This window comes from Oncorhynchus nerka, linkage group LG8 (genome assembly GCF_034236695.1).
Source record: "Oncorhynchus nerka isolate Pitt River linkage group LG8, Oner_Uvic_2.0, whole genome shotgun sequence".
In the NCBI taxonomy this organism is placed as follows: Eukaryota; Metazoa; Chordata; class Actinopteri; order Salmoniformes; family Salmonidae; genus Oncorhynchus; species Oncorhynchus nerka.
In genome coordinates this window covers 34,246,618-34,264,140 of record NC_088403.1, presented here as the reverse complement: position 1 = coordinate 34,264,140, position 17,523 = coordinate 34,246,618, and the positions used below count along the sequence as shown (strand labels likewise).

The 17,523-nt window shown below is 44.3% G+C and overlaps 1 protein-coding gene across 1 annotated transcript; it reads left to right on the top strand.

The window, feature by feature from the left end:
- Positions 1 to 450: 450 nt before the first annotated feature.
- On the top strand, positions 451 to 17,063 carry LOC115133171 (leucine-rich repeat neuronal protein 3-like). The gene is made up of 2 exons (XM_029666121.2): positions 451 to 744; positions 13,057 to 17,063. Exon 2 carries the CDS (start codon positions 13,440 to 13,442, stop codon positions 15,558 to 15,560), a length of 2,121 nt encoding a protein of 706 aa, XP_029521981.1. The 5' UTR covers positions 451 to 744; positions 13,057 to 13,439; the 3' UTR covers positions 15,561 to 17,063.
- The last annotated feature ends 460 nt before the right edge of the window (positions 17,064 to 17,523 follow it).

Below are 17,523 nucleotides of genomic sequence, written 5' to 3'. Positions count from 1 at the left end.
CTGTTTAATAACTGCATGTTATGATAAGATGGCACCAAATGGATAGCAACATGTCCTAAATGTCTCTAGGCCTTGATGCACAGAGGGTTCCAAACCTGTTCCAAACCACTGGTAAACCATACAGTAATGGAGCTTCCTCTGACCCAGCAGGAACATCCTTTTGTAGAACAATGTGTTCAAACCCCCCTGGGACTCAATCGAGCGCGAGCTCTAATAGGAACAGATATCCATTTTCTTCCTGCACCCTCATCTCATTTCCCTCCTTATTGCTTCAAGACTCCCTGGGAGAGAGGGTCGAAGAAAGGACAGACGGGTGAATTCAGCCAACCAGACTCGGGATGCTGCGAGCGCCGTGCCTGGATCTCCAACGCTATTGGCTGTTCTCTGGAGAGCGGAGGTAGTTCTGATATTAATGAGTGTTGAGCAGAAAGCACCATGTCTATGTGACAGCTGATCGAGGGGGAGATGCGCCGTTAACCACGGTGGAAAAGGACACGGGGGATAGAGGCTCTTCTACCAACCAAACAGCTATCTCTGCTTGTGGACTTTCGGTTTTCTGATAGGGAACAACACTGGGAAGAAGGAAAATCTGGAGCTGGTCTCTCTCCAACTGTGTAAAAATAATAAACCGCCGTCTAGGGCTTGTCTGTTTTGCGCGCTCTCTCTCCTCCGTCTCTGGACCAGTGCGCTAGATGGGGTTATAGGGAATACTTATCGGTCGATGGGAGAAGATGACTATTGCGGGTGAGTTCCCCTCTTTCCCCAATATTTTTTCTGTAATCTAGAGAGCAGATATGTTGGGCATATTCTATATCGCCACTATTGCAGTACGGATTTCCAAGAAGTTAACGTGAAATATCTGGTTTGCTGAAAGGCTTTGACGACACAGTAAATACTAGCATAACAAGAAAGGTGTTGCTAAGCTATATAAAACATTATGTATGAAAATGGTTATCGTTATGTTTTACTGCAAATGTAACAATCGGACATGCATGACAGCTTGGAAGGCTACTGATTGTTCTCGAACCTTCAGACGCAGGAAAGCTTTTGCGCAACTATGCAGAATGTGCTTTAGGATGGAAATGGATTATGAATGAAATCACACCAAAAAGATACGACGTCGAATATATATATTTTTGTAAAGCAGGTGGATTTGTGCATAAATGTATGCTATGATGCGGGTCCTGTTGCTGATGCATTTAGAGAGCGCGCACACAAGACACGTCTAGAAACTCTCAGAATGGTGGCTAACTCTCCCTCCCCTCTCGCTTTGCTCTCGGTTGAATCATCCTGTTGCAATCAAAGAGAACCCGTTCTCAGTAGCTACCTGCCATGAAAGCACTAATAGGCCTATCCCCGGGCTGCACGCAACACACACACACACACACACACACACACACACACACACACACACACACACACACACACACACTCCCACGATGCATCGTGCATCAGATCCATAGGCTTCAGCACCATATCTGCATGTTGCATCCAGAGCTTTTGCGTAATGACACTTGTCACGGCGAGGCATCTTATGTGCAGAGCATAGTCCACATTGAACACAATCACAGAACCACATATCCCCGATCCCCGGAGCCTGACCTCCTACACCTTGCAGGATTTGGAGAGAGAAGCAGCGAGTCTCTAATCCTTTAACTGCATTTGGGGCGTTTCTCTCCCTCTCTCTCTTTCTCTCTCTCCAAACTATAACCTCTCCAACGCTCATGGAATATTCAAATGAGAAGTCAACCTGTAAGGCTTACTATAATGTTACCTATATATGAGGCACAGTTGTCCATTGACAGTGTTTACCTTGTTGCTGTATCAGTGAAACAGTCTACCTTGTTGCTTCTGAAAGCTAATGCTGCTTATATTGAACATGGGCACAATGGGTCGAGAACCCATTGGTTAGGCTTCCAAACAGAAGCCCAACCAACAGCCATTCAATATGAAAAAATATAGCATTGCTCAATGCTCACCATGAAATCTAACCACTCTTTCGTCATTGTAATTTGCCTCTGATGGAGACCATCTTCATCCTGTGGTGAGAAAATGGCAGACCAAAAGGTGCTTGGCACGCCTATACAAGGCCAACTCATCATGTAGCTCTGTATAGCACAGTGTAGCACAGTAGCCTGTCTCCATGTAGCACAATTCATATTTAGCCTAGTCTACTGTACATTACATACAATACTGTTCACCTTAGATTTTGATGTCACCGGAGCTCTGTGTCTGTCTGTAGACGGGTTGGTTGTTTAGCAACAAGGGACAAACCAGACGGCGTTGGCTTAGACTGTTTACAACATTTAAACTGTATTTAGTCTCCAAATGTTTATTGGCAACATAAATGCATTTTCACAATGAGCACTTGTTGTTTCTCAAATATATCATTACCGTTGTTGGTTAGCTCATAAGCGGATTTTGAGCCATATTAGCATAGACATGACATCAGTCAAAACACCTCAAAACAAGACACGGCATCAATAACAAGATAGAACAATCTGAAACGAGCCACCTACAATTCCCCACACGGCAGCTTCTTGTCATTGTTGCTGGCTATCTGACCAGTAAGAGTCATAACAACACACATCGAATGCACGCGCATCATTTTTGTGATGCTGTCCGCAAAACCCGTCTATATTCACCTTCTCTTTAAGCAGGCATTTCTATTCACGTTACAGAGTTCAGCTGCAATGCTAGGTGTCTAGCCTGGGATTTGAAGAATCAGAGCCCTGAACATGCAACTACTTCTCCCTCTCAGGTGGGAATAACAATCCTCGAGTCAAATGGTGATTTTCATTTAGTTCAAAATAGATCATTGCTTTTTACCCAATAACTCTTGCAGTAGAGTACAATGTAAACAGCTCTATTGATCTTGTTAGGGCTACATTACATTGGGCCTACGTGAAACACGATTTAAATAGGTTTTTCCTCATACAATAGCTTAATACAGTGATGAGTGCCAGTGTGTGGGTGTATGTATTTAGAGGAGAACTTACATGTAGCCCGAGTACAATTTTCCAGGCTATCTATCTATGAGGAGGAGCAAAGATGTGTGGGTTTAACTCTCAGTCCTATACTCAATGTCAAACTACACAGCGCCTAATTAATTGTTAGTTGCATAATGATGTATTACAAGAAGCCCCTGGTTTGATTCTGATACCTGAATACACAGCATGGAAACAGTGGTGCAGACAGACAGCTACAGGGAAGAGTTCAGAGCATTCGAGCATACAGTACAGTAAGCAGGCCTTCCATAGCTGATAGCCTCCTGTTTTACAAACATATTTGGGTTGGGCACACATTAAGAAAAGCAGGTATGAATTCAAAAATCACAGTATTGTTGTTTACCCGCAATCAATGACATTTCAGCTTTTCTAATCTAGTCTGAAAATGTCGTTGGAAATGTAGCGATACCCTTTCATCCGTTCAAAGGTAACTCCTGAAGTCTCAGGGAATATAGATTTTAATCAGAGGGAGCATGGTAAAGAGGGACATATGCAAATAGCATTTTCAAATAGAGGAGAGACATCTGAGGATTGCTGCTGTGCTTTCGATCTGTCCCGTAAATATTCAAGATTAATATGTGTAGTCCTGGATACACTAATGAGAAGCTATTGCTTAGGAGTGACACGATACCACTGAGACAGGATTGGGCTAAAATCCAGGCCGTCGCGCAATCGTGAGCTACCCAGACAGAGTGATGGATGTATGGAGACGCGGACATATGCACCATGGGGTGGCAGGGTAGCCTAGTGGTTAGAGCGTTGGACTAGTAACCGGAAGGTTGCAAGTTCAAACTCCCGAGCTGACAAGGTGCAAATCTGTCGTTCTGCCCCTGAACAGGCAGTTAACCCACTGTTCCTAGGCCGTCATTGAAAATAAGAATTTGTTCTTAACTGACTTGCCTAGTTAAATAAAGGTACAAAATAAATCATATACTTGCACACCCACCCAGACACAGTCGACATGTACAGTCGACATGCATGCACAATTACGCACACACAGACACATACACTCCCCTCCGTATGTGTTTGGATAGTGAAGCTAAAATGTACAATGTTGCATCTGAGTTTGTAGAGTCACAAGCTTGATGTAGTCATTGCGTTCAAGAAATACAGGACCAAATACTTAACTTTTCACTACTTTGATACACCATAACCACTATAGCAGGTAGCCTAGTCGTTCTGCTCCTGAACAAGGCAGTTAACTAACTGTTCCCTGGTAGGCTGGCATTGTAAATAAAATCTTGTTCTTAACTGACGGACTTGCCTAGTAAAAAAAAGAGTGAATTTGTCCAAATACTTATGACTTCTTCACACGGGGGGGGGGACTAACAACATAAAGTGCTTTAATTTCTCAATGGTAGGACAGATATGTATGAAAATACCCTCAAATTAAAGGCGACAGTCTATACCGTCGCCTCATATCAAACACTTGATTTCAAATCCAACATGCTGGAGTATATACCTTTGTAATTTGAGCTTGACTGTCCAAATATATACGGAGGGGTGTACATGTGCACCGTACCCAACATCAGTAAAGACATACCTCTACCGAGCCCATGGACATACATGATGTAGCAAACCATTTTGCATTTCCAGGTGCCAATTCTTTTCTTTAACTAGCCAGTTAAAGAACAAATTCTTATTTAAGACAACGGCCTACCCCGGACGATGCTGGGCCAATTGTGCACCGCCTTATGGGATTCCCAATCACAGCTTGATGTGATACAGCCTGGATGTAAACCAGGTACTGTAGTGCCACCTCTTCCACTGAGATGCCTTAGACCACTGCGCCACTCAGGAGCCCCAGGCCTGTTCAGGCCTCTTCTGAGCCAAGGTGAATGGAAACAGTAGGTACCCTAGAATACCTTATAATGTTTTTTTAATTTAACCTTCATTTAACTAGGCAAGTCAGTTAAGAACTAATTCTTATTTACAGAGAAGGCCTACACAGCCTATCAGAGCCATAAAAATCATAATAAAAAAAGGCCGGGCTGAAATTAAATTAATTTCAGTGGTGTATAAAGATTGATTCTGTCTGCTGAAGGAAACCTCGTCCCTGCAGACTCATGGCCTCTTGACCAGATAGATATATTATTCATATAAATATAGATAGCTGTGCATCTATCTCCAAAGGGAGGAAACATGCCACATTTGCACCTGCAGATTCAATTTCCTTCTGACTTTGAGTGAAATCTCGGTCTCCTTTCATTCTGGCTAACAACTACGAGGAGAATAATGTAGATGAGTGACAGGGAGAGTACGGTTATCTATTAGGGAGATAAATAAGTGTTTTGCGTGTTCGCCATGCTTTGGAACTTATCGACGGCTGATTTAGCGGGATTATAAAAGGATGCCTTATTCTGTCATTCAGATGGGCTAACTTTCTCGTGCACGTGTGGTTATACACGTGCATGTGTGTGTGTGTGTGTGCCTGCCTTTGCATGCATGCATGTGTCCGTTCTCGTGTGGTCTGTAGTTGCCTGTAGGAAAATGTTTGTGTGCACGTGATTTTGTATGTGTGTTCTCTTGTTCTCCCTTACTCAGCCCAAGGGCACTGGCTGTAGAGCGAGAGAGGCACGCGGCTGAGCTAGGCTGAGCTCAGACCTGGGGTGTCCTGTGGTTAATTTGGAACATTGATTCCGCATTAACTGTTGACTCGCTGCTGATTTGCGGCCATGCAAGAGCAGGTGTAAAGGGGAAACGTTTTCCCCTTTTCACACCACCACACAAAACTTAATTATGCACACACACTGCATAGTAGACAGCGTTTAATGGACTCTCCCCTTACCTTAGAAAAAAACGTGTAATGGCAAATCAATGAGTTGAAGGGCAGGGGAAGGGACAGGAGACTCACAAAGCCACCCACCAAGCGGCTTATCCATGCAGCACTTAGCCAGCCAGGCAGACAGACATGGAGACCGGAAGGGAATCAGGGGCAGGGGGGGAGACACATTAACTTTCCTCTATTGGAGATAATGATGCTAATGGGTTGAATGGAGAAGAGGGAAGGAGTGGAGATGGAGAGGAGAGGAACCCACTATAGGGGTTGGTTTCATCTGGGGAAGAGAAGAATGAAAGAAAGCAGGATGAGTAGAGAGAAGAAAATGGGCAATATAGAGAAAGGCAAGAGCAGGTGAGAGAAAGAGAGAGGGAGAGTGTGTGTGTGTGTGTGAGAGAGAGAGAGAGAGAGAGAGAGAGAGGGGGAGAAGAAACGCGGGAAGTAGGATGAGAAGAGAGAAAGGGAAGGGAGATATTAGAGAGAGCGAGCGCAGAGAGGAAGAGAGAGAGAGAGAGGAGGGGTGAAGAGAGAGCCTTTGATGATTATAACCAATGGATCAGAATTCCTGTGAACCATTTCTTAAATACACAGGCCATTTCTCCTGCAAAAAAAGAGGCAATTCCTCTGATGCCCTACTTTGCAATTACGTATGACCTTTATGTCGGGGAAACAGTTTTAGCCCTGCCAGGATAATGTCTACCTTTCAGCAGATACTATACTTCCTTGTTACCGGCTAAACGGTATAGGCTACATAATCACATCCCTGAGGGCCAGTATGTTCCCTTTCAACACCTACGATAGATGCAGCGCATCCATTGTTTCCTTCTGGGAATCTACTGTACATTCCCGGAGTTTTTCCAACCCGTGATCAGAACAGAATGTGATGTTTATTTCATACGTAAGACAGTACCTTTCATTTCTTACAACATATCAACTAGAGACTGCACACTACCAAAATAATGATCTCAATTACTCCTTGCCTCTCGACCCCAGCCTAATTTACCCCAACTTAATGTCAGTACAGAACATTTTGTTAATGTACTGCAACATCCCCTTTCTACCTCCATACTTATAAATACGATAGATTGGCATAAACAAGTGACGGGTTCATGTTCCAAAGTAATCATCTCCAGATCCCCCCTCATCTCCACTTGACCCCACACGACCTCCGCAGGCTAGGGTTTAGAATTCACTTCAAACAAGCAGCTAGCTACCAAGCTAACAGTGCAGGCTGGCTGCTTGATGATGAGATGAGCCACAGCGGCATGAGTCAGGAGGAGCCCAGCTCTCTGCTCGTCTGAACTGAATTCTTCCTCTGCTCTATGTTCGCGACATACTTCAGTTCTGAGACTGCCATCGTCGAAGTCGCTTGTGGTGACGTGAGAACGAGGGTTGTTGCACAAAACAAAGTCATCATTAATTGGATCATCTCTAACCAATCAGAGTATCAAAGCCAATGACGAATAAAAAATGTAAAAAATGCCGCTTTACCCATATGGGTTCTGGCTCTGGTCCAACTCAGCGGTTTCTAGGGCCCATCAAAATGGTTGTCAGAATCAGAACATGTGTTTTTGTTCTAGAAATCATTGGGGGATGTACTCTGGAGAGGAAGCTATCGTCTGTTGGCATGGTGTAGCGCAAGGCATTTGACAAGGCAATCCTAATCGATCACCAAACATTTCTGTAAAAAACTACAATGATAAAGCCTTGCATGCCTACATTTTGTGTTCGTCTTACGCTGTTGTCGGGCGGTGCACTTGATTCAGCCGCCCTAGGGCCCTCGTGACTAGATATGCATCTAGTCCCCTCATTTGAAGGTGTCAAAAATATTTGGACAAATGTATTTATAGTGTATTACATTTAGTCAAAAGTTTAGTATTTGGTACCCATTTGTGGACTAGATACATGAAGGGATTTCATTTCTAAACGATCAAACAGATATGTATGAAGATACCCTAAAATAAAAGGTGACATTATGTACTGTCCCCTCATATAAAAGATTTGATCTCAAATCCAAAATGCTGGAGCGAAGAGCCAAATGAAAAGTTTTAGTACATAGGGGAGTATATGTGCCACTGGCCTGGACACATTGGAAGCAGTAGGGACAAATCCAGATTTATATTTCTCTCTCCCTTTGCCATATCGTTCTGTTGATGCTGCACTGCATCAGGACTCTGATTAGGAGCATCCATCTTATAATTCCATTTGGCTTCGGTATTAACCGCATTCCTCTTTGTCTGAGAACCGCAGGCGTTATGCAAGTTATTGCCACTTAACGCCAAACAAGCTCCAGTTTTCCCTCCTCCTCTCTTTGTTCCTTGGAACTCTTGTTTTCACCTAAGCTTAAATGGGTTATGGCTGATTTCCCTCATCTGTCTTGTGCTAAGGTTTTTAATGCCATTACGACTTCCTCTGGTCACTGGAGGTTAATGTGATGGTATTGATACCCTGGCAGTCATTTTTTTCCTAGATATTTCCTCCATTGCTTCCTGTTGACTACTGGTAATTGAACAGTGTATTGTGGGGGAAATGAACTGTATTGTGGGGGGAAATGAACTCCGTATTGAACGGGGGAAAACCCAGCTTGACCTGATTTCACACTGACATGTTAGTACAGTGCAGTAAACTCTTGAATCCTGGACTAGGCACAGTAGTTAAGTGTACGAGCCCTTTGCCACATATGCTATTGCAGGCTATACTGTTTGTAGTTTACAGTAGCTAGAGTACATTGGCTTGCGAAAGTATTCACCCCCTTGGCATTTTTCCTACTTTGTTGCCTTACAACCTGGAATTAAAATTAATTTTGGGGGGGTTGGTTTCATTTGATTTAAACAACATGCCGACCATTTTGAAGATGCAAAAATATCTTTCATTGTGAAACAAACAAGAAATAGGACAAAAAAAACAGAAAACTTGAGCGTGCATAACTATTCACCCCCCCCAAAGTCAATACTTTGTAGAGCCACCTTTTGCAGCAATTCCAACTCTCTTGGGGTCTCTTGGGGTATGTCTCTATAAGCTTGGCACATTTAGCCACTGGGATATTTGCCCATTCTTTAAGGCAAAACTGCTCCAGCTCCTTCAAGTTGGATGGGTTCCGCTGGTGTACAGCAATCTTTAAGTCATACCACAGATTCTCAATTGGATTGAGGTCTGGGCTTTGACTAGGCCATTCCAATACATTTAAATGTTTCCCCTTAAACCATTCAAGTGTTGCTTTAGCAGTATGCTTAGGGTCATTGTCCTGCTGAAGGTGAACCTCCATCCCAGTCTCAAATCTCTGGAAGACTGAAACAGGTTTCCCTCAAGAATTTCCCTGTATTTAGCGCGATCCCTCATTTCTTCAATTCTAACCAGTTTCATAGTTCCTGCCGATGAAAAACATCTGCACAGCATGATGCTGCCACCATGCTTCACTGTGGGGATGATGTTCTCAGTGTGATGAGAGGTGTTGGGTTTGCGCCAGACATAGCGTTTTCCTTGATGGCCAAAAAGCTCAATTTTATCTGACCAGAGTACCTTCTTCAATATGTTTGGGGTGTCTCCCACATGCCTTTTGGCGAACACCAAACATGTTTGCTTTTTTTCTGGCCACTCTTCCATAAAGCCCAGCTCTGTGGAGTGTACGGCTTAAAGTGGTCCTATGGACAGATCCTCCAATATCCGCTGTGGAGCTTTGCAGCTCCTTTAGGGTTGCCAAGGGGTTGAATACTTTTGCAAGGCACTGTATATTCTTCCCTTACACACTGCGTGGTGTAGTATTTACAACATGTTTACTTTTTCACGTTTGGGATTATAAGGCTAGGAGACTGAATACCTCTGAATAGGCTATTTAAACCTAGCGATGGATTTCGTATCATCATATCTTTTACACTATGGTCTTATGAAACTGGCCTAAACATTTAAAATACTCTAGCCTAGCTTGAAAGTGCTGTCGGTGTCACCTCCAATTCCCCATTTCTCTGTCCCCAGACTAATGTCTCTTAATGTTCTGTTGAATAGTAGAGCAGCCGAGCACGGAGACAGTCTCCTCACCGTTGGGACATGAATGAAACATTAATAAGTGAACTTACTTAACGTTGTTAAGTTACAGACATAATGTTGAAGTAATTCCTGTATTTAGGTGATAATATGAAAGTGGTCACCATCAGCATAAAAACAGAGGGGCATGGGAGATGAATTAGATTCAGTTCATAAGAGCCGTCTTTAAATGCTTAAGGTTATTGTTGATGAAACAGTATGACAAAAGAGCACATCGGCAATCTCTCGTCATTCTTTGGGATGTTTCAATTAATTCATTAAGTAGGATGCTCAATGCACACTCATTCAACAGAAAATCTGGCATCCCTAAAGTGCTGGTCCTCGGGTAGCTTAACCTTGTCCAAAAGTGAAGGGTAAAAACCTTTATGATCTATGATTATATGTGGAGGTAATGCAACAGTGCTGCAGCGTGTGTAATAATTCCAACCCTCTTGTCATTACACAACGGGAGAGGCTAAGCAAATATAATATGCATGGTGTGAACGCAACCAGGAATAAATTGTAGGGCAAAACATCAATTTTCATGAATCAAGTTGTGATTATCATAACTCAGATTTACTCACACGTGAGTAAGTACTGAGCAACGCTGTTATGTTATCCAGGCGCACCACGCCATTTGAGTCAACAACTAACCTCAATACAATCATACACTGTGTAGGAGGGATTTTAAGCACGGACATTACATGGATATGAAAATAGCCCTTTGTTCCATTGTACAATCAACACCTCAGTACTGTAGGCTACCTTGCTAACCGTTCCGACATTCGGATTCCATATCACCTTGCCAAATCTGAAGGAATCCAGGAAGAAGGTAATACTCCATTTAATACAATGTGCGGCAGCTCTTTTTTCTTCTTATTTTTTACAGACCCCTGATTCCTCGTTCAGGCTGCTACCGGTATTTTCCAGCCTCCATTTTGTGACCGCTGTGAAGGGGCCCCGTTGGCTCACAAAGATATTGATCACCCAATGGAAGTCATATCCAAATAATGTCTCATTTAGCCAATTAGCAGGCAGGGTGGGTGATTAACAGCATAACAAGGCACCAGACCCTAAGGGACCGACAACAGCTACCCACTGTGATGGAACATGCGGTGCATGCAATAACGTTTAGCCCAAACACATTAAGGTGTCTCTAATTGTGATTAGTAAACACAGGAACAAGAGTAAGCAGGGTGTAAGAACCGAAACACCATAGAAGGAAATTACAGTTTTAAGAGAAAGGAAGGTCCTGTGTTCTTTCCCCAGTGAATATTAAGCACAGAGCTATACAATGAGAGTCAATGCTCCCTGAGGGAAAGAGAGGGTAACCATGTTTTTCAGAATGCTCTGGGTATTCCACTTATTAAAGTGCCAGGTGATTTGAAAAAGAATACCCCCCACCCTCTCTGGTCGCTTTCTCTCGCTCTCTCTCTCCCTCCCTACCTCATCCAAAACCACATTCTCAGCCATACTCTCCAACAGTGGCTTGAGAAATGAACTCTTGGCCTGTTTTGCCATTGGGGCTGACTGCAGTGTTTTTGTAGCACCGTTCGGACTTTCTCATCTCCGTCGTCGTCTCGGAGCACTGGGGTGGAAACAGAAATGAGGATGATGGAATGTCTCCGGTGCAGTGCATCCCCCCCCCCCTCTCTCTTTCTCCCGTTCCCTTTTTCTTCTCTCCGTCTTGTGGCTCTGTCTGGCGTTTTGTTGCTCTGCAGCCCAGGTTATGACAAGCACCGTCAAACCCATCCGTTCAGTGAAAAGTGTTTATGTAATGACAAATGATAAAGAGCAGCAGCCTAACTGTGGAGAGGTGAGCATAGAGAGGAAACAGGAAACAGAAACGCAGCAAGAGTACACGCTGATAAACAGTCAGTACTTTTAAATGAAAATTGTACTTTTTACGTAATTTGTTTCATGTGTAAAATACATACATATTTCCCCTGGTGATATACATTTTGTATAGAAAAGTACGTGCACACCCCTTCAAATGAGTGGCACTGGATGCCACCTTTCCAACAAGTCAGTTCGTCAAATTTCTGCCCTGCTACACCTGCCCCGGTCAACTATAAGTGCTGTTATCATGAAGTGGAAACGTCTAGGAGCAACAACGGCTCAGCCGCGATGTGGTAGGTCACACAAGCTCACAGAACGGGACCGCCGAGTGCTGAAGCACGTAGAGCGTAAAGTAATCTGTTCTCAGTTGCAGCACTCACTACCGAGTTCCAAACTGCCTCTGGAAGCAACATCAGCACAATAACTGTTTGTCGGGAGCTTCATGAAATGGGTTTCCATGGCCAAGCAGCCATGCACAAGCCTAAGATCACCATGCGTCGGCTGGAGTGGTGTAAAGCTTGCCGCCGTTGGACTCTGGAGCAGTGGAAACACGTTCTCTGGATTGTTGAATCAATCATCACCATCTGCCAGTCCAGTGGACGAATCTGGGTTTGGCGGATGCCAGGAGAACGCTACCTGCCCCAATGCATAGTGATAACTGTAAAGTTTGGCGGAGGAGGAATAATGGTCTGCGGCTGTTTTCATGGTTCGGGCTAGGACACTGAAGTTCCAGTGAAGGGAAGTCTTAACGCTACACCATACAATGGCTTTGTAGTCAATTCTGTGCTTCCAACTTTGTGGCAAAAGTTTGGGGAAGGCTCTTTCCTGTTTCAGCATGACAATTCCCCCGTGCACAAAGCGAGGTCCATACAGAAATGGTTTGTAGAGATTGGTTGTGGAAGAACTTGACTGGCTTGCACAGAGCCCTGACCTCAACCCCATCGCACTCGCAGACTGCGAGCTAGGCCTAATCGCCCAATATCAGTGGTAGTTAGCAACTTTTTTTCAAAATGCAAGCTGAGACATAAAAAATGGTATCCACGAGTTCATCTGACTCTGGGGAAGGAGATAAAGGGCTTCATTGCCAAAATCCTAAAGTATCCCTTTAAGCCTATGCAATCTGCCATTTAAGAATTTAATAAATACTTCTCGCTTTAACTCTAAAGGCACTATCCTCCTATATTTATCCTTTCATGCCATATCAGGAGGGCACAGAGATGCCCCCAAATGATATGAAATAGGTCAAGCAGATCTAAATCCATGCTGATGTGTCTTGAAGGGCCGTGCAATGTAAATGTCAACATGCATCCTTGTGCCTCTACAACAAATGTCAATATGTCTAAATCCCCTTTGTATGATGCACCCAGGTTTTCTGTCAACGTGTTCACATTCCCCTCTCTTCTTTTACAGGTGGGAATGGACTCATTTGACGATGCTGGCAGCTAGTAACAACGTTGAGAGATGGATGTGATTCATCTTCAAAAGAAAGCAGAGCGTTAATGGAGGCTAACCCAGATGTGCTTAGCAGGACTGTAGCTTCCTGAGGTATATGTTCATTGTTATCTACTTGGGCCTGTATGACTGAAGTCTTGACTCCAACCCTTACGCCCAGGAGGGAGAATTGAGCGGTTGGACGCCAGTACAACAAAAGCCCCCTGGGAAACCCTCCCTACCAGTGGGGGGTAGTCAGTCGCTATAGCAACAGTAACAAATTATTCATTATTTGTGAAGTTAACAGCTCAGACCACTTAATCTACAAAGACCAATTACTTACTGGAGGGAATCGGGCCAATATGAAGGACGTGTCATTTGTAGATTGTTTCTTCGTGGGCCTTGCCATGACTGCCTTTGTTCTGGCCTCTGAGGAGAGAGTCGATTGCCCTCAGCTATGTGTGTGTGAAATCAGACCCTGGTTCTCTCCCAGCTCCGTCTACATGGAGGCCCCAATTGTTGACTGTAATGACTTGGGACTTTTCACTCTGTCTGGGAGATTACCAACGGACACACAAGTGCTATTGCTGCAGACCAACAACATTGCAAAGATTGAGAGACCTTTGGATTACCTGGCCAACATCACAGAGATTGACTTGTCGCAAAACAACTTATCCTCAATGAGTGACATCCACCTCGGGCGGCTGCCTCAGCTGTTGTCCTTGCACATGGAGGAGAACTGGATACGCCAGCTGCCAGATAGCTGTCTGGCAGAGCTGGCCAACCTTCAGGAGCTTTACATGAACCACAACCTGATCTCCTCCATCTCTCCCACGGCGTTCCAGGGTCTCCACAACCTCCTCCGGCTCCACCTCAACTCCAACAAGCTGCAGACGATCAGTAGTGAGTGGTTCGACACCATACCCAATCTGGAAATACTCATGATTGGGGAGAATCCGATCACCTCCATTCAAGACATGAACTTCAAGCCACTTCGTAATCTCCGAAGTCTAGTTCTGACCAGGATGAACCTATCGCAGTTACCCGACGGCGCTCTATCTGGCCTCGACAACTTGGAGAGCATCTCGTTCTACGACAACACCTTCCCCGAAGTTCCCCACGCAGCTCTGAGGAACTTAAAGAACCTCAAGTTTCTGGATCTAAACAAGAATCCCATAGGGAGGATACAGCGTGGAGATTTTGCAGACATGCTCCACCTCAAAGAGCTGGGCATTAACAGCATGCCAGAACTGGTCTCTATCGACAGCTTCGCCCTCAACAACCTCCCCGAACTGACTAAGATCGAGGCCACCAACAACCCCAGGCTCTCTTACATCCATCCCAATGCTTTCTACAAACTGCCCAGGCTGGAGACATTGATGCTGAATGGGAACGCGCTCAGCGCCCTACACAGGATTACCGTGGAGTCCCTCCCCAACCTGCGGGAGGTGAGCATGCACAGCAACCCCATCCGCTGCGACTGTGTGGTCCGCTGGATGAACATGAACAAGACCAACATACGTTTCATGGAACCGGATTCACTCTTCTGCGTCGAGCCTCCCGAGTACGAGGGCCAGCATGTCCGGCAGGTCCACTTCAGGGAGATGACAGAGATCTGTCTGCCTCTCATCTCTCCTGAGAGCATGCCCGGGCACGTCAGCGTCGACAACGGGAGTTCTGTATCGCTCCACTGCCGGGCCTTTGCCGAACCCGAACCGGACATCTACTGGATCACACCTTCTGGTACCAGGGTCCTGCCCAATACCGTTTCAGATAAATACTACATGCACTCAGAGGGAACGTTTGACATCTACGATGTAACAGAGAACGAGGCTGGACTGTACACCTGCGTTGCCCACAATCTGGTCGGCGCAGACCTAAAGTCAGTCTCTGTGGAGGTGGATGGATACTTCCCCCGACCTGCCAACGGCTCTTTGGACGTCAACATCAAATCAGTGCAGTCCAACTCGGTCCTGGTGGCCTGGAAAGCCGCCCATGGTGGTCTGGCTCCTAACATAAAGTGGTACAAGGCTTCCGACCCCAACCACCCGACCATGGCATTCACTGCACGCGTACCGTCTGATGTGAAAGTGTACAATCTCACACATCTGACTCCCGCCACCCAGTACAAGGTGTGTGTGGACATCCGCGGCATCCTCTACAAACACGACACCAAATGTGTCAATGTCACCACAAAGGGATTAGAGCTGGCGGCCAAGGACACTGAAAAGTGGCACGCTGCAGTAATTGCTGTCTTTGGTGTGCTTCTCGCCGTGATTTCAGTGGCCTGTCTGCTTATTTATGTGTCTCTGAGGAACCACCACCTTTGTGGGGATTTAAGGAAATGCCACTCCAAAGTGTCTTTGACGCAGGTGGCCGGCCTGCACTCTCCTTTTACGAGGCTGTGGGTCTCAGGGAACGGACTGCCAACTGCAGTGGAAGTGAAACCCACAGTCATAAATGTATCTGACAATGCCTTTTAAAGAACTAAACCCCCGTGGAGCTTACCACACAATCGCAAAGAATGGACAAAGCGTACAAAAAGGAGAAACCTGCAGTAACTGTTTAAAAATGTGCATCGGCTTCCTTTTAGCTTTGACTCTGACATTCTGGAAAAATATACACCATCATTGAATTGAGGAGTAACCGGTAGGAGGGAGACAGACCACTCTCTTGGTTACAACAGTATCTGACGTGGCGGCTTTATAACAATTCAATTGCTTTATCAAGCTAACATCACCAGGGAGATCGTTTTCCCTGCTAAAACACACAGTTCGACATCCCTGGGTTCTTCACAGAGTACAGATAGAATAAGAGAATATGATGACGATGGTGTTCTCTCTCTTGTAATTGACTGTTAAATGTGTTAAGAATAGTGGAACTGTCCTTGTGGTCCCCAAGCAATAGCGTCTGTGCTGTACAACATCCATAGGTGAGATAGAGATGACAACTGTCTATAATGGAGGAATTATGTAGTAGAATAGACAATAATAATGACTATGGTGTAAAAATTTTGATGAATATGACCCTTTTTCTATTTAGAAAGAGAGGATTTTTGTTTTTTCATTGATAAATTGTTATATATTCTATCCGCTAATGTAAACATAAGTCCTCTGGTGTAGTATCTGGACAGTAAACTGGTGTGATATTAATAATGACAGAAACAAATGACTCTCATTAATAACAACATCATTATGCTAAATACAATTATACTGCATATGGGTACAGTATATAGATAGGGTTTTAAAGAAATGGTTGTTTGCAAGTGTTTGAAGAAGGATCTAAGAATCTTGACAAAGGCAGACCTTGAGTTGATGGTGAGTTCATGGTCTGAATGTGATTGTCTGTCCTGACATCTCCCAGAGAGTAATGATTGTGGTTTCCCCACTGGGCAAAAACTGGTTAAATCAACATTGTTTCCACATAATTTCAACAACAAAAAATGAAATGTGATGACGTTGAATCAACGTGGAAAACTGATTGGACTGGGAAAATGTCATCAACATAAAAGGGTATTTCGTCTTTCCCCCCCCAACTTTCAACCTAAATCCAATGACATGGTGGAATTTGTTGTTGATTTCACGTTGAATTCAAGTTGACAACTCAACCAAATGAAAATCAAAACTAGACGTTGAACTGACGTCTGTGCTCAGTGGGTTGTTATGCCCCGGTAAGTGCCTACCACAAGAACTACACAAGAAGTACACAGGAAGTACACAAGAACTACTACAGAGAAATAACAACAAGGCCATGTCATATCTGCAGACTCACAAGCTAATCTCAAGTACTTTTAGTGAAAATACATTCTTAGTATTTTTGGCATAATCATTTTAAAAACGTTGCGTTCTTGCTTTGGGTGTAAAGTTATAAAAGCCATTTTTATATTGACTGTACTGTCTGTGATATCTGGGCACAACTGGGACTGAGATAAGAATCTGTGCTGAGGAAAAAAATGTAATAAACATCAACGTTTCTTTGCAATCATAGGGTTAGTCCCTCTCTCCCCTTTCTTCAGAGTGCTGAAATAATTTTATTATCTCACTACATGACAATCATCACACTTGATGAAAACACTATACAGCCTTTTGTGTTCCTGACCTTTATATTGCCAGGAAACCTTGATAATGATCACCCAGCATTTCATATAAGAGCAAAAATGCCTGTTGTAACACCATGTGAATATACTGTATCTTACGAGTTTGTATGTATTTTAGCCTACATTGTTATTCCCAGATACAACCCAATACAGCCTCATTAACTGGCTCATTAGGAACATGTTCATTCTTTAGACAGAGGTCCGTGGTCTGAACAAACCCAGCAAAGTCAGTGTCACAGTCATGTAGAGCGGAAAGACACAATGTCCCAATGACAACGCTCTGCAAGGGAAGTCAGCCGGTTAAAGCTCGCTCCAAAGCAGTCGGAATCGGAAAATCGCATTATATTTGT